This window comes from Cavia porcellus, unplaced genomic scaffold (assembly GCF_034190915.1).
Source record: "Cavia porcellus strain 051 isolate PalLab524CR breed Dunkin Hartley unplaced genomic scaffold, mCavPor4.1 scaffold_12, whole genome shotgun sequence".
NCBI lineage: Eukaryota > Metazoa > Chordata > Mammalia > Rodentia > Caviidae > Cavia > Cavia porcellus.
Genome location: NW_026947495.1, coordinates 47575249 through 47598283, shown reverse-complemented (window position 1 = coordinate 47598283; position 23035 = coordinate 47575249). Strand labels below are relative to the sequence as shown.

The 23035-nt window shown below is 34.9% G+C and overlaps 1 protein-coding gene across 12 annotated transcripts in view; it reads right to left on the bottom strand.

Annotated features, from left to right (window-relative positions):
• The window catches only part of Pkp4 (plakophilin 4), a 221759-nt gene that overhangs the window by 67035 nt on the left and 131689 nt on the right, over positions 1-23035 (bottom strand). For all 12 annotated transcript variants that reach the window (XM_005007677.3, XM_013142390.2, XM_063259128.1 and 9 more), the window contains one exon: positions 5944-5978. In XM_005007677.3, the coding sequence (XP_005007734.2) occupies positions 5944-5978 (35 nt within the window). The remainder of the gene's footprint in view (positions 1-5943; positions 5979-23035) is intronic.

The window sequence follows — 23035 nt, the reverse complement described above, 5'->3', positions numbered from 1 at the left end:
TTTAAAGTTCTTCTTTAGAAAATGATGCCACAGTAAGTTACAAACAAAAGTCAGCATCTGATCTAAGTTTATAGCATTTTCACAAAAAGTAACATCCTGAAGACACCTGGGTAGGCAGGGATCTTCCTCAGGCAGTGATCAAACCAAACTCCCTACCAATTTTTCTTACTGCTGAAAGGCTAAGCTTTTCAAATGAAATTTGTAAAACTTTTAAAAAGAGGGGGGAAAAAGGGCAGAAGTTGTCAGCAAGTGGATATTCAAAGTGTAAAGAAAAATGAGGTCAATAACAGACCTTCAATCCTAATTCCTTTTGTGTGGTTCTTTCTTGCATAGGAAACCAAAAAGATGAATAAAGACACACCTTTTGTTAGGTTCCAGCCCAAGACAGCATTGCTTTTTTTTCTTTCACATTTAAGCTACCTGTGGCTCATTCCGAGCAGGACTGTCTAATTTTAAATCCAGCTGATTTCTGTGTTACACTTTGTACCTCTACACACACCTGATATAAAGGAAAACAATAAGCTTTATATAGTAACAAGTAGCACCAAAACTACCATCTTAGTAACACTCCAACTTGTAAAGGGTATCTATCTATGTCTACTATAAAAAGAACCACAAAAGAAATCAGATTTTATTCTATTTATTGATTTGGTCTTCAATTTTTCTACCCTCTAATTATATCTTACAGTCACAGTTGCCAGGTATATACCACAAGTATAGATGAAAAGCAGGCAAATTTAAGAAGAAGTATCAATATAGTAGTTAAAATATTAAGAAGTGTAGTTAAAGCAGTTTTTGCTACTGCATTTGGAAGTTAAAGGTCTCTCTTCTCTCCTCAAAAGTAGGATAAGTAAATATAACTATTAAGTTTGAACATGAGTTTTGGGTAGTTGTGCTTGGAGAAAGTCAAGAAAACAGGCAGTTTTTAGGATGAATTATGGTGATAAGTAAACAATGACATTGTATCTCTTACCACTAATATATTTGGGGAGCTATTTGGACATTTAATCGTTGTTTATTTAATTTAAAATACACTTTAATGTTTGCCTAATACATATTTTATTTATCTCTCTGTACTTAACACATCAGGAAGCTGATTACATAGCCTATTAGAGCGATGAGAAGTAAAAGTGACTTGACAAATTAACTTAATAAAAAATACTGAGCACATAGTAGTATGTGCTGCTTGGCTATGACAACAATGCCGAAGATGGTTTAGTCAATGTACACAGAAGAATGTATACAGGGTCTCAAGGTTGTAGATATTTCATCTCTATCATATGTCTTTATAATCAAGGCTTGTTTTCTCTACACTGCAAATTAATAATTACATGCAGTGCCTCTTTGGCTTCCAAGGTTGGTGATTAAAACATCCACAACTTCCCTTGCCAGCTCAGGCCAGCCAGTGCAGACTGCTGTGTGTGATGAGCAGCTCTGGTATCTGACAGAGAAGCCAGATCATCCAACATCACTTTAGGTGGCATTAATGGCAGGGGCTGTGTCTTTTTCCTGTTTCCATGGAACGCTGAATAACTCTTCCCTCACCCTACTCCTACCCCCAAACCTGTCTGTATTTCAGCTCCAAGACCTACACAAAACCACCTATCCCTTTGCCTCTGCAGATCTAGGGATGGTAGCAGCTTCTGGGCATCACGGATTCTTTGGATTCTGTTAAGTCTCTCAAATCTTTCAGCCAGATTTTATTCCCTGTATTGCACTACCTAGCATGGGTTCTGTTTTTCCAACCATATCCTGACTGGTAGACACAGCTATTATCCTTGGCCTTGAACTCTTACCCATCAAACACCCTCCAATAACAAAGAAAAAGGTAATGTACAGAGTATGCTTATCATTTATAGGTAATTAAAATACAAATGATAACACTAATGAGGGACTATGGGAAGATCAATCTCATATACCTGGAAGGTGGAAAAATTAATACAATAAGACCATCTGAAAAATCAAGATGGTTACATATAGCAAAAGCCTTAAATTTATCTTAAACAATTTTCTTCCTAAATAATACACAGCCTGAGGCAATTCAATGGAGCAAATGCAATTTAATATAAAGGAATATTTATTACATTTATAGTAGTGAAAAATCATAAACAATGTGAATGTCCAATAAGAGAGACATGTATAAATAAAGTACATATGGATAATTTTCCTTTTACTTTATTTTTCTGCTGGCTGTAAATGTTTGCTGTTATATGTCTCCATTATGGCTCACTATATTAAATGTGAAGTTCTCAAGAGGGCAAATATGTTTGCTTTGAACACTGTTATTTTTTCTAAGTCTCTCAAGAAATATAGATTCCATCAAAAAGAAAAAAATATACATTCTATAGCAGTTCACCATACTAATAAATGTCTGCCACCACTTTGAGCATTTCTTGTAATCTAGAGGCCGAAGGTCATTTGTAATAATCTCATGATATCTCAATAGATTTAGTATTAAATTATTTGTACACAGTTTTCTTTTTGTGATGTATACATTATTTTTTGCAGACTGTATTTCTGGAATAAATTAATGATTCAGTATTAAAGAGAAACTTATAGGATGATTTAGTATTAAACGGCAGATCCTTACATGAAAAATGCAATAAACTATATATTTAGCATTTGCTCATTTTTAAAAGGGAAATGATAAACTTATGTGTAAGATACATGCATAGCAAGACCAAATGATGAGGTTGATTATGAAAAATTCTTTGTATTCTTTTTATATTGTCCAGATATCTTCAGTTGGGGATCTATAGAACAATTAGAATTAGGTAAGAAATTATTTTTTAAAAGTTAAAAAACTTGATATGAAGGTAGCTGGTAAGCTTGAAATACATATTCTCCACTGCTTACACAATTAAAAGATTAAGCAAAGAAAAAAGGCATATTAACCATGAGGGAAAGATATATCAAAACTACAACAAGACACAATTCACACTCACTGAGATAGCTATGATAAAAATAATAATATGTGTTGGACAAGATGTGGAAAGAAATCAGACCCTATATACTTTATTGATACTAATATAAAATCATGCAACCACTCTGAAGACTAACTAGTTACTTAAAAGCTTAAACAGAGGTAAAATATGAGCTATTAAATTAGGTATATTCTTAAGAGAAATGAAAATATGCATACAAAATTTGTACATGAATTTATATGACAACATTATTTGTGACAATTAAAAGGAGAAACAATGTCCACCGATCGATGAATGGACAAAGAAAATGTGTCAGGCTCTTTCAAGAGAAAATTTGCCATAAATAAAAAGGAATGAAGAATAGTTATACATTTGTACTCAACTGCTTTGAAACTTGCTGAGTTTGGTACTTTATTCATTTTGACACAAAAATCTGACCTAGTACTCATCATTTCTTTAGTACATGACAAGGAAGCTAGAATGTGTTGGTGTCAGTTGTCTCAGGATTCACTATGGTCTCTAGCAAAACCAATTTGTTTGGTGCTTGTGCCCTTGGGCACCAATTCATGACCAGTATTGAAGCACCACTGTGTTGAAACACACTACAAGCAGGGTGAACTTTGAAAGTATCATGCTGAGTGAAAGAAGTCAGTCACAAAAGGTCATGTGTTACATGGTTCCGCTTATCTACAGTATTTAATGTAAGTCTATAAAGAAACATTGGGGTTTGGGGAGGTCTGTGCAAAGCATGATGCTGATTGCTAATTGGTGTATGGTTTCTTTAAAGAGTAATAAAATGTTTTAAAATTATGGCAATGGATGCACAACTCTGTGAACATACTAAAAAAACTGACATGTACAATTTAAATGGGTAAACTGCATGCAATGTGAATCATATCTCATTAAAGTTATGTAATTACAAAAAAATGATAGAAGAAAAAAACAGTAAAGCTAAATTCATATCATGTGCGTTAAATCTGTAACAAAGACAGACCTACACAGTGTAGTATATATCCCAATAGTTAAGTTACATAGGATTAAGTGTGCTGTTGAGTCAAGAAAAAAAAAAGCTTCTTTGGGATTTAAAAAACTTTTAATTTTTGTGTACATTTTATGTATAGTTACTGTTATGACTGATACATTGTGTCAATTTGAGAAATTTGAAATTTAACCAAGAGACTCAGCAGGGAGCCAGGATGCTTCCGTTTAAATAGCCTCATCCTGTGCAAGAGAAGGGCACAGAGACTGTGCGTGTTACACCTGCTGGGGAAGGGGGATGGTGGCACATTCTAAAAAAGGAGAACACGCCTGTTTCCCATGTTTGCTCTGGCTGCTGTCTTTAAGTGCTGTTCTAGTGCCATGTCGCCCTGTCTTGGAGCCAGTTGATTATGGACTGAAACCTCACAAAAGTGAGACAAACCTTTCCTTCATTCATTTTGGGTGCTGGGTAGTTTTGCCCCAGCAACAAGAGAAAAGTAACCAAGCAAGTTCTAAATTAAAATAATTACCTTATTTACTCATTTGATTCATTTCTGCTTGCAAAGATACTTGCTAAGGATATGGGCCTTTTCTAGGCAATGATGCAGAGGGAAAAAGACTTTGCAAAGGTGTGAAATTTAGTTGTAAGGCTGATGTACACACACTCAGACATTCCTCTAATTGTATGAAGCAGCATGTATTTTGCATTCATGCATGCAAACCAGTTTTATACGTTCTCATGTGACATTTCCATTGTCTCTTCTACAGCCCAATAACAAGGCCTTCTCCACAGTCTGGCTACTCTGGTGGGCCAGGTGGGCTCTAAGCCCATCTTCTCTGCACAGCTATTTCAGAAGTGAGCTAACAAGGCTCCCTACATAATATTTATTTGGCAAGTAACTACATATTATTTCATGATGTATCTTTCCTTGAATGAAACTCTTGTTTCTAAGTCTTATGGTTAGGTAGCTTTCACATGTCTCAGCTACATCAACAGTTTGAACACTTGGCAATACTTTCTCTGTAAAACAGCAGATTACCTTGTATGTACTATATAAAGCACCAGAACTTCAGAGAATAGGTACTTGATGGCCTAAGTTTCCCTCAATTCAAGCCTTGTTTGGAAAGTTCAAAGGTATTCAAACATCAAGGCCTAGCTGACTCCAGTATTATAACATTGCTGGCACTTCCCTTTAAGTAGTATGTCCCATAGGTGCCTTGGGAAAGGAACAAAAGCATTCTGTGCCATCACAATCTGCCAAGAAGGGTACACAGTACCCAGCACATGATGTGGGTGCTCAATAAACATTCACTAAATGCAGACTGAGTAGGAAGACTCCAATATTTGTGAAAAGGGCTCCCCGATGCTCCATTATTCTTTGTATATGATGAATTAAGAGTAAACGAGATAAAGAGACTGCAATGAATACTACCAGGCCATATTAGACTACAATATTAGGAGTTACGGATACTCTACATGGGAAAAATAAAGAAAATGAATACTTTAAACTACTCTTCTGAAAATAAGAGACACAGAGAAAAGAAAGACCTTATAGGTAAAAGAGATTAGTTAGCATTCCTAGATTATGCAATAATCTGTTGCAAGGTCTTCACTGTTTCCTTATGAAGGGAAAATTTTTTTCAGATGCAGAGCTGGTGTTAAGATGTTGTTGTCCTATGCTGGGTGTGGGGGGGCATGTCTGCAATCCCAGCATTTGGGTGGTTGAGGCAGAAGGACTGACACAAACTTGAGGCCAGCCTGGGCTACACAGTGAGTTCAAGGACAGCCTGAACTACATAGTGTGACTGTCTCAAAAAACAAAAACAAAAAATTCTGTTCAATACTCTTTCTTTATAGTTGACATATACAAATGTATTCAATAATGTTAAAAATTAAGCATATTAATAACTACTATCTCAGAGTAGCTCAATATTATCACTCTAAAAGGCTTTACTAAGAGATAGTAAAGAGTAGGCTAGGTAATTGTTTTTCTGTGTGGATGTAATACATAAATAGTTTTTATATAATAGAAAAACATACCTGTTGATCTCCAAGGAAATGACTTCTCAGTTGAGCTAGAGAAGAGAAGAAATTGAAACATTTATTTTTTAAATAAAATTTAATTAACTTGTTTTGCACATCATTTAAATTTTCATATATAGAATATTAAAACCTTAAATAAAATTTAACATAACTTCTCAGAATAAAATTTTAAATAGTAGCTAATTCCTCATATCAATTTGTAAAAAAATCATATACTTGGAAATTAAGACAAATTATACTGTAAAAAAAATTTCCCTGAATAAGACAGAATAGCACAACTAAGTATGATACTCATGGTATTTATGTAATGTACTACACTGTATTTTGTAGTAATATGAAAGTCACATCTATAACATACCTTTTTTAATAAGGTATTATCTAGTTCATTGATTTTTCTTATTTTTTTCCTTATTTTTAAGAAAAGCCATTAGATACTCCAATCAACACAAAAGTTAATGAGGTTACTTCTGAAGAGTGTTGTCATAAAATTTAAACTGTATCTTTAAACTTTACAAAAAATGAATAGGTACACTAGAATATTACAGATTAAACATATGCTGACAATTAGAAAAACTGGGATCAAGCCTAGTATGGTTTGATACCAAAGTCAGTGCTCCCAAATACTACTAAACATGGCAGAACAGCTATGATCTTATTTTTGTCACACACATAGATTAGCCTAAAAAGAAATAAAGTGTTATCAATTATTTCTGTGTGGTAAGAACATGATTTTTTTAAAAACACATTTTTATAGTATTAGAAAATAAAACATATTCTAGTATTTTTGGAATACTCATACAATTTAAGCAAAAGATGTCCAACTCTGGGCTCAAAGAAACACTGTAAAATAAAGGTCTCAAAACAGATAAATGCAATAATCCTTTTAGTGCTCACAGTTTTAAAATTTTAAATTCTTGTTAGCTCTTTGGTATTTATTTAAGTCACTAAAGGGTTAATGGGGGACGCCTGCTGGTTGACAACCCTAGATTCACTAAGGCCTCCCTGAACCTCCCTTTTGTGAATGATTTGCCTTTTCTTCATCACAGGTACAGTGATTCACACTCCAGGCCCTTGAAGTACCTGCACGCAGTGGGACACGCGCCTGATGAATGGAGTCAATCAGTTCACGGTACAGAGCACTGGTAGTGTTCCTTTACCAAGTGCACTCTGTAACTGCTTTCGGGAAGGGGCTGAAGAGGGGAACATGAGAACTTGGTCAAAGATGGGCTGGGGATTTAGCTCTGCTGCATAAGTGCCAGCCTGGCAAGTGGGAGATGGTAAGTTGGATCCCCATTACCAAAAAGCAAAACAAAACAAAACAAACCAAGAACTTGGTCAAAGAGTATATCTGCCTTGCTATATATGCACTTCCTTACACTGAATTTCAATTTCTCTTGGATTTGCTTTCACTATTAATTCTATTCTCTATGTTACTTTGATATTACTCAACTGTGTTCCTATCAAAATTGTCACACTTTATGTAAATGTCAAAATATATGGCAAATCAAACTCCTACCCAGAAATGTTATTAATGTACTTCAAGTTTCTTGAGAATACTGTAGAGGTTTATTATCTACTGAGCTTAAAATTTATTTAACTTTGGTGAAATAACTTTACACAACTTATAAATCATAGAAGTCTAGCTAATGATAATGTAATATGACTGTCACATTGGGCAGGGCGTGTGGCTGTTTTGCTCATTTTCATATGTCAGGTGTCCAGCACGTTGCTTGGCACACAGAAGGCTCTTAATGTATACTGTTATTACTACATAAATTGAAAAGGCCTTTGGGCACCAAACTGTAGTAAGGCAGTCTTAGGTAAAGGCTTCGGTTCAAAATAATTTTCCCTGTCCTGTTCAGTCAAAAGACATAAATCATCAGGAAAATAAGCTAATAGTGAAGTTTAAAAATAAGCAAAAACTTCTATGGGATATTTTGAATACCACATATGCTGGCCAATTGCCTTCACACTAAATTCTATAATGGTGCTTAATAACTGCTCATTATGTGTTATTCAGAAGGGTCTATTTTCCTTTTGAACTGCTCACTTAAATGACTCTCAAATTGTTCACGATGCTGAGATTCAGGGATTATAGAATGAATACATGGAATTTTGAAATGCTGTTTTAAGTTTCTGAGGGCAACCTACTTTTTCTTTTTTTTAAGGACAATTAAAGGAAGCCTCTGTGTTAGAAACTCAGGCTTATTTCCTCCATCTTTTTCTTTCTCACTAACCACCTATTCCTAGCAACACTTTCCCACTTTACACGGGTACCAACAACGTGCCTGCAGGCACTGTGCCTTCTGGGTCTGCTTTCCCTCACTGCTCTCCTGACGATGCCAAGCACCTTGTGTTCCAGGAGCTTCCACAGGAATGTGAAATACACTTAGAAATATAAGAACTGAAGCATCCACAGTAATTTTGTACCTATGGGAAGATGTACTCATAATTTCTAGTAAATAAATTATCTACAACCTTTTAGAAGGAAGCCTGTTCACACGTTTAGGATTCTCTGGTCAGACAATGAAAAACAAAAGCAAGCTCATTAGCAAATTATTGAAGCAATTTATTTTAATCTAAAAATACTAGTTATGTGTTATGCTTTTATTAAAATATTACATAAAAATATGTAGATCTTTGTAAAGTTCTACATCTTTTAAAAAATCTTTTTCACTCACAGATACAATACTTACCACTGTGAAATGTGTTTGAAACACCTTTTGAGATTCTGCCCTTGTATAAACCTGGAAACTTGCCTGCTCATAACTTGCCCTACAGCAGAGGCGGCCAGGAAAGGGCCCACAAGTAGCCAAATGAGAAAGCAGTGGCATGCTAAGCTTTTGCAATGGACATGGAGTTGGTAGTGGGGATGACTTGTGAAGAACAAGATTCAGAATTTGGATCTTGCAGTCTTTCTAGAGAGGCTATAACTTGACACCCAATTCCTTTTAATACGCTCCTTTTCCACTTACACAAAACAGAGAGGATTCTATGGTTTGCAACTAAAAATTCTAACTGGTGGGAGTTCTCATAAAACAAACATGAATAGGTTCTCTGAACAAGCCCCAGACTTACTCCTGAATTGCAGATGATAATAATTCCAACAACATACTGGAGAGTTAACATATTTCATATTCAATACATTAAAATTCTTTTCCCCAAAGCAACCCCTCTTTAGTTATGACCATCCAGATATTTAAAATGAAGAGCAGGCATCATTTTACTATTTGTCTCTGCATTCCAGTGAAACTGGCTTGCTCCCAAATGTGTAGCCAGAAGCTAAGGCAGTATCTGGCTAGCAAAGGTTTAGCACTCAAACTGGGACAGTTTGGCCTTCATCTTCTCATCCTGTAGTTTTGGCTGGATCATTCTTTCAGTCTTTCTCCTAACTGGTCTTCTAGGCTTTGATTTCTCATCCTTTTCAGACTCTCTTCCCTGCTGCTACTACAATGATTTTATAAAGACTCAAATTTGATGTCATTTGCCTGCCGCTAATGCACAACAGGTCCACAGAAGATAAAAAGAAAACATCTTAGTGTGGCAAAGATTCAAACATTATAGGATGGCACAGAAGGCCTTCAGCCACCCATCTCGTAGTTTGCCCTTTCCCACATAAACTTACATTGCAGGCACTTCTAAGATCACACAGCAAGCTGCTTCACACATTCAATTCTATTTTGGGGATAGAACATGCAGAACATACTCTGGAAATTGTTTCAAAATTGCTCAGATTCCAGAATGGTTTATGTGGGTACGGGGGAGGGGGGGAGAGAGGAATATATATATATATCACTCTAATAATATGTATATCAGTCTCATATATCACTCTAAAAAAATTTACGTTTACTTTGTCACTTATTAAAAAAAGGAATATTCTCAGAAGATATTCTATTTGTTTAAATCATTACTCAAATTTCTCCTGATCTTTCATTGATGTGGACTAGTCTTCTTGGACCCTACTGGGTAAACGTTATGGAAAGGGACAGTGAAAACAGGAGGTAACCACACGGAAACCTTACCATGACATTTTCTTTGCATTCTCAGGTTTGGTTGAAGCTAACTCTGTCACTAATATATCCACTCTACTGTTACTAAGCTTACAAGATACAGTGAATTGGGCCAGGATCCAAGAGTTAATAGTATGCGCACCAAAAAAAATCAAGTTTAGGCCTGACTTTAGAATATAATCTATAAAGTTTACTGATATTAAAAAACAACAATATTGTGTTAAGAAATTTTACATGTATACATACACATATGTATATGGAGCCATCATTAACCTTTTAGAAAACCACAGCCAAAAACAAATTAAAAAGTTCACTCAGCATTAATTGGGAAGAATCACTCAGATGAATTATTCTGGAATTTGTATAATTAATGAATAGAAGTTGGGCATGTCCCACACACTGCATACCATTGATACCCCTCTCCTGATGACCATCAACATCCTTCAAGAATTATCTTGATGAGAGATGATTACTTCCTTCTTCGTACTGAATGTGTCCAATAGTATGTATTTTTCATATGACTATAAATGTAGTATTTGTTATCTGTTCCTATTACCAGGCTGTGGTTTTGAAATGGGAAGGACTGTGTCTTAATTCTACTGTCTCTAACCAGGAACAGGCAATGAGTATGGGGAAAATGTTGCTGACCTTAATTCTGTAGGCTGTTTTGTTTTAAATGATTTTAAGTAATTTTAAATCATTCTTCAAAGGAATACTTCCCTTTATTTTGCTTTCGTGTATGTTCTTAAATTAATACTGAGAATGTCACTTTTCAAATATAAGATCTGGCAAGTGCAAGGTTGTGAGTTTAATTCCTGATAACCGCCCCCTCCCCAAAGTCTGTTAAAGTTCTATGGTAGCTCTTTTTTATTTTTTTTATTTTTATTTTTTGGTCTTTTTCGTTTTTATCGGTACCAGGGATCGAACTCATGACTGCCTGCCTGCAAGGCAGGCGCTTATGCCGCTGAGCTAAACCCCCAGCCCCTACTATGGTAGCTCTTAAAAGCATTCATTGTGTTGATCTATCAAATTTCTCCTTACCCTAACCTTCAAAAAGAATGTCATGGGCTCATTTTAGATTAAAAAGTGACATACTGAGATTGAGATGGAATAGGGCTCCTCAATCCTACAAACCTCCTTTTGATATTTCAAGAACTCACACTACCTACCAATAGGTTACTGTTAATCCCAACTAGCTTTGCTTTTTGTATATTTAGGATAGAGACACCTACCTGCTGTTTTTAGTTAAATACTGATCAAGAAATAAATTCTTTATGATAATCTTATTCCCACTTTAGTACCAAAACAATGAGAATAGTAAGACAAAATTAAACAATATTATAATTTGCAAGGCAGGTGTGGATAAGTCTTTATCCTTCCACCAGGTGGTCTGAATAGGTCAGAAGTATAAAGGCCAATATTAAACAGAAAATGAAGGCAAACTACTTCCCCTGCTAGAGGAAGAAGAGAGTTAAAAGGTAAACAGATTATCTCTACCTATCACAATAACAACATCCCTTAACAGGTTCCCAGAACCCTAGTTGTAAAAGAACAAAAGCACTAGCCTGTGCAAAGATTTCACTTTCTTTTTTAGGATAAAACTTTATCTGACCCTTTATTTTAGATAGCATTTCTAAGTGGCATTTATTAATCCATTACATTACATGTAGTAGGTAAGGGTTTCTTAACAATAGTACTTTGAAAGTGACCTTTCTTGGTGTTTATTCCTTGGAAAGATTATTCAAATTTATTTAGTGGCCTTTTCAACCAAAATTCTTGCTCCAAATTCAAGAGTTTTCACTGACTAGGGCTTGCTTTACCATGCTGTCAGATTCTATGCAATTCTCTGTTGAATAGAGGTGGGTATTTTTCTGAAAAAAAGGACCACTTATTCATCATGGTTTCTCATCTAGTCATCCTCTCATCTAAAGGTTACACTCACCATCTCATCAGCCAGGAAAAGATGATTAACATGCTCATAACTGTAGTTATTTTTGTGTTATGACTTTGCTCCTGAAAATGTACATGCCTATAATGTGAATTAAGTAAGCAAATGAGACCAGGCAAAGAGCCGCTTTTCATAATTTTTTATAAGACCTGAGAGTGTGATATTGAGGGTATAGAAAAGAAATAGCAATGAAATTAAAAAATATGATGTCCTTTATATGGAAACAGCAGCTCCTGACTCATCAGCAACAGGACATGAGCCTTGAGGCCTCTCATGAACAAGCGAAGGTTTCCTTCACTCCATCTCCATTCTAAACCCAATCATATGTCAACAGAGTAAGCAAACAGAGAGCATCTGAATACGTTTGGATTACAGGAAATGTCAAAGACCTAGGGTTTGATTCATATATTATTTCCTTTCCCTGAAAAGATTGGCCACACTCTCACATGTGCTTTTACAACTGTAGTCTTTAGAAAATCAGGATCAACAGGGACAAAAGTGTCTACTTGGTTTTCACTTGGTTTTACTAGCTAGTTTGAATAAACTGTGTGACCATAAGTGCAGTAAATGTTTTTGGTCTCATTTCTAGCTTTATTTGTTGTCACCTTGTTTTCTTTTTTATTTCACCTCCCTTCATGCCACTCTACCCTATTTTTAGACCTCTACAATAGCTGTCCAAAATGCATTCGAGGAAAGGATAAGATATAATTAAAAAAATTACGATTTTCTGCTAAAGGGAAAATTACTAAATTGATGCATAGTGAGAACGTTTACAGAACAGGAAATACATTTTGAGTAACTTTCACAGGGACTAGAGGTGAACACATTTCAGAGGATGTTAAATATTCTTTGACAAAGCATTTTGTGTTAGTGCTTTGAATCTATGAATAAAAGATACAGAAGACCATACGGGAAGGGGAAGATCAAAGAGGATGGAGTACTAGAGAAAAATGAGACAAACAGTTCCCTCGGCATCCCATAAATTACACAGGAAGCACAGCTTCTGTTGAGACTCACCCCACAACGGGTGTCTTGACTAGTCAACGTGGAAATCAGAATAGAAGTATTGTTTAACATCTCAGCTGACATTTGAAAGAGTAGAAGCAATGAACACAAAAAGCAAAAAGGTGGCTAACATAATACCCAACTCTCTTCCTAAATATTCTGCCACAATCTAGGATTCCACGCAGGCAAAAGGTCAGCTTGGGTACAGCTAGATGACTTGTGTCCAGGTAATAACTAGTGTCTCCCACATTTCTGTCCTTCCAAATCCATCCGAAGATAAAGAAATAGACAGTGAATAAAAGTTTTTAAAATTTAAGTAGAACTCACATACATAAATTTTAGAAGTGATTTTAAACAAAGTTGGCACTAGTAAAGAATAGGCAATGGTTCTCCTTTTTCTACCCGCCCTGTGTGAGACTAAGCTATGCAGATCTGTAATCAGACATACACAGACATTGAAAAATCCTTTACAGGACTATACCACCACTCTCGGCAACCCTTTAGGTTTTTAAGTATAAATAGTTTTCTTTATGACATGTATAATTTCACTTTATACACTAAGATTTAAAGTACTTTCAAATATCTGTAGAAAAATTTATTTTAAAACAACCGTAAGCCTAGATTTAACTGACATTTATATTTATTCCCCTGATCATTTACAGTACTCAGGTTGGATATTCTAAATCAAATGATTGGGCTGGGGATATAGCTCAGTAGCACAGCGCTTGCCTAGCAAGAGCAAGGTCTTAAGTTTGATTTTCAGTACCAAAAGCAAGTTATTTATTCACAAATAATTCTTTACTATTCATGTCAAAATACTATCAAATTTAGCGTGTATCTGAAGAATGATAATTTTCTGCCCACTGAGTACGCAGAATAAAGATTTAATTTTAATGAAGAATCAATTTTTTGATTTCTAAAATTCTTATTCCAATTATAAAAGTAAACAGGAAATATTTTTAAAATCCATTTTGCTTTGCTTTGCTTCTCAACAATACAGAACAAAACTAAACACTCCCAACTATTTCTCACTGTACCAGCACTTGCAGCTCTTGATTTATAGACAGGCACCATGAATAGCTGTTTTAGTGCTGAAGGAGGAATGAATTCATATGTGGGACAGAGTACAACCCAGGATAGTCAGGATCATCAATTACTGTCCAGGAAAAAGAACAGACCCACAGGAAATAGTCAATATTTGAAAAAGCATACACAGAGTTTCTGTGTAATGAGAAATCTGGAAGACAGGAATCTGGCTTTAGAATATTGTAAGTCTCTTCTGAAAAATCTTATAGACCTAATTGTTTGTATTCTTTTACCCATCCTTGTTTCCTTTTATGTATCCTCCTACCCCCATATAAATGTGCAGGATTTTCAAACTGTCAGACAGGTAATAAGACAGAAAAAAGCCTGTGAAAAAGAATGATGACAATGACAATGACAAATCAAAAGCAGGCCTCATACAACATCTCTCAAAGCGGCAGTGTGGATATGCAGTGGGACACGGAAACCACGTGCTGGATGAAGCAGCACCTTCCGTGGCAAACAGGCGAGGCGAATGGGTGGTCAGGACCGCCTCCACTTCCTGGCTTTGAGGTCCAGCATTCTTTTAGGAAATATGAATCTGAAGAGAAGTAAGAGCCCGAGGAGAAGGCTGACCAGCTTACTCTTTCTTTCTTCTTTTTCCTCCCTTTCCCATCCACTGCCATAATGAGGCAACACTAATGGTAGGAAAGGCATTACAGAGGATACGGAGCAGACTGTGTAATTTCATAACCACACTTTTACACTAGGGCTAATCAGAGTTCTTTAACTTGTAAGCAGAACATCAAATCAGACTTTAAGAAATACAACCACATTAATTTATGATAATGAAATAAATGGTGGTTAATTCGTAAAACAATTTCAGTCAGAAAATTAACAGGTGAATCACCTCACATTTTGAAAACTTTTTGCTGTGAAACACACATAATAAAAATAGTATAATGAATCGCCTATGTATTTACTATCCAGTTTTAACAAAAAGTGAACATGTGATGAAAATTATTTCACCTATATCTGTGGTCACAAATCTTCTTTGGCATTACTAATTATTTTCAAGTAAATTCTGACATCACTTCAGTGACATTTGAGATGCATCTCAATATCTGTTTAACATAACTACAATAACCCTGTACCTAAAACTGAACAAAATTCTTAGTATTAAAAAATACTAGTATTGAAATTCTGTTTCAATTTTAAAAAATGATTTAAAACAGGACAACAAGGCCCAGCTGTTTAACTGGTCTGCCTCTCAACATCTCTTTTAATGTGTCCTTGGCTGCTGCTTCTTTCTTATCCTGTGGCCTACAGATTTCCTGACAACTTCTATCTATGTCATCAGCTCAGTGTTGTCTGCTTCTCTCTCTGTTGTATGTCTCAGGAACTGTAATTTTTATCTAAGATGCTTGAGGCAGCTTTGGGCAAGAACACATCATAGGTGGTGTTCCATACTTCCAATGGTGTCATATATTAGGAGACTATTAATTTTTAGCTTTCCCCGGAATGTTTTTTGGTAGTGTTAGTGGACTCTGGTGCTCTCAGCCTAATACATCCATTGTAAAACTTTCCACCATGTTTTCAGGTGATTATTTTAGCAGTCACTAAAGATTACTGATTTATATTCATTATTTAATTTGTGGTTGCAAAATTCACATGAGATTTTGACTTCGAGACTCATTAATGTACTAGTCTAGTCAAAAATATAATTTCTGCTTGTGTATTTATGTTCTTAAAATGATTAGTCACTGTTTTGCTTATTATTTAAAAATGAGTTTTTAATGAAAAGTATTTTGTTAATGCTGCTCTGAAAATAGATACACATCTATATTCTATATATCTTAAGCACAGTTCTTGTATTATGGCTGGCAATTTTACTCAAATTTTCTATGGCTCAGTGCCATTATTAATAGTATAACTAAAGCTGGGGCAGCAGATCAGCTGTACCTGACTTGGACTGGACGAAGGATTACACTTGATAGGACTCTAAAATAAATGGCTATTATTTGTCCTCCAATAATAAAAGTCAGAAAAAATAAATACATAAACATCCACTCTAAGAATATTCTTCTGTGGATTATAAGCAACCCAATAATGCAAACCAAATGTTATATTAAAACTATTTGACACTGATTAAAATGTACAATTTTTTTTAACGATTTTGGGGTTTTGTGGTTTTACTTTGCTTTTTGGCTGTGAAAATTTGTAGCCTAGAGGCGTCTTCAATTTTAGAGTGTTTGTCTCCCTATTTAATTGTGGAGTAACACAATGGCAGAGTAGATAAATCTATGCACAAGCAGATTAGATTGATTTGTTATTAAATAGATTGCGAAGCCTCAGGGAGGACAGCTATAGTAACAATCAGGATGCTACAAAGTCTGGCAAGCTTTTTTTTTCCTCGCTAGGCAGACATCCCTTGTTCATTTTTATGGCAAGTTGATTAACTGCTGAAAATGCACTAATGGACAGCCCTCATTTCTAGGCAGATAATCACATTTTCAATTTTCTTTTCCATATGTCACTGGATTAAAGCTGAACTCTATAGTTCCGTGAAGGGTTAAGAAAACATCTCATCTCACACACACTAGTCCTCACTTTTAACCTGCCAAATGATGATAAAGATAAGGTGAGTTTGCATAAACTTCTTTTTTTCATGAAGATAAAAGTGATTAAATGAAGGGATAATTCACTGCAGAAAGTACACTGGTGACAATGTTTTTTAGTTTTCAATTAATATTTATTTACATGACTTCTTATACCGTGTTTGTGATTACCAGAGATAAAAATAGTAGCTGCTGCATTGTTTCCAGAACAGACGAACTGATGGTGACGGCAGCGAGGCTGGAGTTCAGAGGTTTTAAGGCAAACATGGGTTCCATTTAGGCTGTGTGTACTTAGAATGTCGGAGTGGCAAGAAAGAGGTCCCTGTGCTTGATACTCAAGGAAATATTGACAGAAAACTTTTATGTGGGGTGAATAGTATCTTTAGAGTTAGTTGAACAAGAGTAATTAAAATCAAAACATAGCAGCAAGACCAAACATGAAACTTGACTGGAAAGTAAAAGGGGAGGAGTTAAACACAGACTAACATCAGTGTCAACGCTGTAATAGTGGCTACTTTATCTTCACTGCTATATAACTATGAAGAATTTTTACTTATGGGTATGATAATAAACGATATCAAGAAAGGCTTTCTGGGAAACAGCAGGACAGATTATCAACAGAATTCTTCACAAAACAGGCACATGTAACATGCTGCTATGAAGGCACGATGCCACTTGGTTACCATTTTTCTGGGTCACTGGAAATTTCTAAGGATTTATATTTAGTATCTCTAGAAAAAATCCAAAAGCAGTAATACTCAATAAATTTAGGAAACATCACACATATTTACAGAAAAGAATAAATGCAGAATCATTAAAGGAAATACAATAGAAAAAGCAGTGTAACTGTTATTAAATTACGGGTTTGGACAACTCATGATCCATGATACTACACAGAAAGTTCCACATACCTGTCATAATACTTACGATATTCATATTCTAAAAATAGATTAAACGGTATTCTTAGATGTACTATGATTTATGTTATCTTAATATATTCTAAAGTTACTTTAGTTAAAAAAGAATTAATGATAAAATCAAAGAGAATAGCCTAAATTACTCATTAGAAAAATGAGCAAACAATATAAACAGAAGAAACTCAAAAGGAACATTGTGCATAAAAAAGATACTTAAATCTCTAAAAATAATTTTTAAAAAATGCCAAGTAAAATGAGATGAGAGGGCAAAAATCAGAGTCTGCTTGGTATTGTTTTAGGGAAGAGGAAAGGATGAAGGAAGACAACGTAAGAGGGGGAGGAAGAAACAATATGTACACCGGGAGGGAAGAGGGGAATCTTAAATGTTCTAATATACTGGAGGTGAAGACCGTCAAGCCACTTCACAAGTCAGCAAGTCCTGAAAAATTAAAAATGTATATTCCTTTTGACACAAATATTCTCCTCCTAACACCATAATTCCAGAATCTTATACATGTGAACCAGGAGATACAGTCAAGGATGTCCACTGTTAACATGGATGGAAATGGAAGACACTGTGTTAAGTCAGTCAGGCAAACTATGACAAATATGCATTCTCTCTTATGTGGGGAAACTAAAAAGTTTACATCAAAGAAGTCAAAAGTAGTTAACACAGCCTGAGAAGGATGTTAGGGGGATAGCAAGAGAATGGGTAACAGGTGCAGGGGTAGGAGGAATAACTTAGTATCTTATGGCACCAAGAGGTAACTATGGTTGATTTAGAAAATTGCCAATCTCAAAGTGGCTACATGATTTTGAATATTTCTAACATCAATAAATGACAAATGTCTGAGGTGACAGAGTAATTATTCTGATCTGAGTATTACAACTAATATACATCTATTGAAATGTCACACTATAATTCATGAATATGTATAATCACTATGTATCAAAAGAAAACTAAATTATTTAAAAAGGAATGTTCATTGCTGTGCTAATAATACTGTAAAGCTTCAAGTGGGAATGAGAGAAGTTTAAAACTACGTAAAATAGATACTACAGGAGTTTAAAATAGATCTTTGTCAGTGTGGCTGGTTCTTTAAGAAACACATTGGTGCTCAGAGTATATCCTATGTATGTTTAAAAAACAACAAATATTAGTTATAGAAGAATATGTATTTAACACAAATATACACAAAGTAAGTTGGAAGACTAAACACTGATGTCTGGACAATGAATTTTACATTAATACTTATTTCTTTTACAAAAAGATAATATGGTAGTTCTTAATAATTTTCAATTCTGGGATGTGAATACTTGACTTTTTGTTACATCACTTAGATTTTCTTAAGAAAGACTAGTAAGTATAGACAATCCACAAATAGTAGTTATAAGAAAAAAGAATTCAAGAGCCTTATTGCTATCTTGATATGGTAAAAGTAATTAGTACTTTCTATAAAACAGTAAAGGGAAGTTTTTCCAAAAAAGTATCCTGAAATATTCTACATATCCTACTTTAGCATTTAATGTACTTTAACGTTATATAGACATGGTTTAAAAAAAAACTCTAATGATTAAGAGAAGATAATAATGACTTATTTTGATTCAATAATTCGCTACCTTTGAATTATTTAAGAATAGTAATTTTAGAATATGAACTATGACAAATTACAGAAAATAAAATGTTATTCATATTAAAATGGCTCTTTAAAAGACAATTAAGTAATGGCATGGTATATATATTTTAGACACATAAATCTGCAAATGTGGAAAAGTATTTTTCTCTTTATTAATCAGAAAAGTTAATACAGCCAGGTTGCCTTTACATTTAACCAAATTTACTAGAATGGGTTTACAATAACCTGGAACTGACGTTAACTATAAACTTGACCCATTTTTGTAGTTCCTCCCAATCTAACCATCCACTCTAAAATTTAGATAATTCATTTTGGATTATCTGTACACTATGATTAAAATATTTTGTTGTATAGTATTCGAGGCTCACAAAAGATTCTAGTCCTCATGAAAAGTATTTGGTTTGAAATCCAAATTCTACATGGTCACATTCTTAGTTTAAAATATGTTAGTCTGCAGAATATCTTAGGGGCACGTGTACCACAAAAGTCGTAGTTAAAACCAATGTGCAGACTTATTGGTTCTTAGATGTCTACATCCTGGATGAAACTGCTCATGACTGGGATGGAATGAGAAGCTGTAATTAAAATACCTTCTGGAAAAATTGTGCTGAGAAAATAGCTCCATATAAATCACACTGGAAAGCTGCAGGTCGGCTTTCTATTTTTTAGATGTGGTTCTCTTTGTAGTGTTTGCAACATGAGTTGCATTATAAAAATTCAGTGTAACTAAGTTTGCTCATAACAGCATCTACTTAATGAACATTCCCGTGGAGATCCCAAAGAGTATCTCTGATAATTACAATTCAAATATTAAATAGTTTATTCTTCATTTAGCCTGAATTAGAAGTGAAATTAGGGAGCGCCTATTTGTTTGATCATTATGAGTCACTAGTGACCAAATATAATTTGTTGTGATGAACATCACAAGATTCCCAATGAGCTTTACCTACTATGCTCTTAAAAGTAAATTAACACAGACAACTAGTTCAGAAGTAAACAAAGATTTACCAAAACAGAGCACAAGGAGACAGGACAGAAGGCAAGCCTATGTGAGACTCTCAAAAAGAATCTCCCTGTGCTCTGTATTCTCCCAATCTAAGACTGCCTGAAGCAAAAGCCTGCAATGTTTCCTCTCTTAAAACCCTGGCATTCAAGAGCACTCTTCAAAATAGCCAGAGAAGAATGATAAAATATGGTATATTTATACAATGGAATATCGTTTAGGAAAAGTCATGCTAAAGCATGGATGAACCTTGAAAATATGCTAAGGGAAAGAAGTTGGGCACAAAAGGAAACAAACTATGTAATATTATTCATACAAAAATGTCCAGAACAGGTAAATCCAGAGACAGAAAAGAAATTAACGATTGCCGGGGTTAGGGTCACCAGGGAGGGAAGAACCAGGGGTGAGGAGGTGCCAAAGGTTAGAGAGTTTCTTTCTAAAGTGAAGAAAACGTTATACAGTTAGATGACTGCACAACTCTTAAGAATGTACTTACACACTGAATTGTATAATATAAAATTATGGATTTTAAGGTGTGTGACCATATCTTATTAAAAATATTTAAAAAAAACCCCAAACCAACCAATCTAGATTTTTGTTAGCAAGAGCACTACACGTCAAAGGAGCAAAGCTTTATCAACGATTTCCTAAAGTGGCAAATTAAGTAAACAATAAATTGTTGAGGGACAAACATTCAGTTTTCAGGCTCTTCATTTTCAAAAAAATGTCTTACTTTAGGAGGTTTATTTCACAATGACTTAAAAATATTCATTGTTGAAAAGATATGAGCCATGAAAAAGCCTTTTTTTTTTTTTTTTTACTACTGTCAGTCCTAAAACACTTTGATTATAATTTTTATTGGCTTCAATGGAAACCTGATGGGTGCTAGTAGACGACCCTATAAAGTGTTGGAAAAATCTCAATGGCTGTGGGGAGTCAAATCTTTTTATTAAAAAATAAGTTTTTTTGATAAGTGGTGATAAGAAGACTATTTTTTTAAAGATTCTATACCTTTTTCTGAAACATAAAGAATTCTATTTTAGTTGACTTTAAACTACTGAGGAGGGAGAGAGAATCTTGGAAAGAGTGAAAGGTTATTAATTTCAACACCCCCACCCAACCACTTTATATGGACAGGATTTTTCTCTGTGCCTGAAATAGCCTCCAAATGCTAGCAGCCAGTTAAGGGACAATGTGAAAGGACCGCCTACTTCAAAACAGGTAACTTTGATATCATGAGCAAAAAGCCCAAATCAAACAATTAAAACTGTGCCTTATTTCTAAAGGCTATAATATTAACAGGTCCCTTTTAAAAATACTTTTTACTTTAACATAAATTAATATAACATAAGTGAAAATTTATCCTAAAACATGAACAAGCTATAATTTTCAAGATGGTAAAAATTAATAACCTATAAAGAAATAAACCTTCCCTGTCACCACCTGAAACTTACCTAAAAGTAACTCAGAATGAACAGAAAATAGGTGACTTTCTGGGTAATGGTAAGATTCCAAGTCTCCTATCAGGAATGGTTTTAAAATTCTGTGCTATAAAATGTAAGAGATAGGAGAATTCTACGGTGATCATGTTTTCATTGTTGAATCTTCAACTCTATTTTCTTGTTCTCCCATATTTTTGTTACCTACAAAGATGAACTGCTACTATAATTACTCAGTGTGTACACCTGAAGGTTGAATTTACCTTTCAGTATTTCTGGCCAAGTCTTCATACCTTGTGTTTGCCACAAGAAGCTATAGTAATCTCTGTGGCCAAATTACCATATCTAAGGCCCAAACCACTTGCTGCTTTGGGACTTTCTATGAAAGTGAGAGCTAATAAAAGTTGTGTGAAGGACTATGCTTGACCTATCAAAATGAAACTTCAGGATCCAGACAAAAAGTTACTATTATCTTAAAGAAAAAACAAATTGAAGAGAAAGGCATGCAATAGCAACAAATTTTTAAATGTGATTGTTTCATTGTGGGGGTTTCATGAAAATGTTCCCTACGGTGATGATGGCAGTCACAATTTTACACCAAAAGTAGTAGTCAAAAACCATAAAACTATGCAGCAATATGGTAAATTTTACTGCAACCTCTATGTTAACAAATCTATCTTAAAAACACAGTAGTTATTTCCAAGCATCAGGGTCACATATTTTTCTCTTATACTTTTCTGTATTTTACAAAGTAAGATGATCAAAATTAAACTATATCATCAATGAAATAGATTCCAGGGTCTTGGCCATCCCTGCCTTTAGAAGCACTGAGGGACCAGGGATGTGCCCAGTGAGCAGATGGGCAGACTATGGCTTCTTCATTGTGGATTAATAGGTCCTTTTACTGCCATTCATTCCAGTGAAATCTAAACTTCACTAATGTGAGAACAATACTCTATTGATGGTATTATAGTGTGAAAAAGAACAATCCCATGTTCACTAAAAATTGGATTTGAAAGCTGTTGCTTGGCCCTTGGGAAACACAAAGCTTAAAGGGCACATTGCCCTCTGCAGCTCCTGTGCTGTCAGATTTTCCTGACATGAGCTCTATATACTTCGGCACCCTGAGACCCATTTCTGTTACTAAAGATGTACACCATACACCTGCATGGTGACCTGTATGACAGGACATTTCACATCCTGGCCCTCATCGCTGTCAGATTGTCAGACAGAAATAGCCATGGCGCACTGCCTGCTTAGCAGACCTGTAACTGGTCCATCCATCTAGATATGCTAAGTATCATTTGGAGCCAAGCTAGACATCAAATTGCCCCTGGACAATTACTTTTAGCTACGGGACTATTCCATCTATGTTCCATTCTGCAATGAACAACAACTCTATGAACATGGCTTTCTAATTTTATGGAGAAAGACCACGAAGGATGATACTTGCATCATCTAACAGTGAGTGGTCTTTTAACAGGTCACT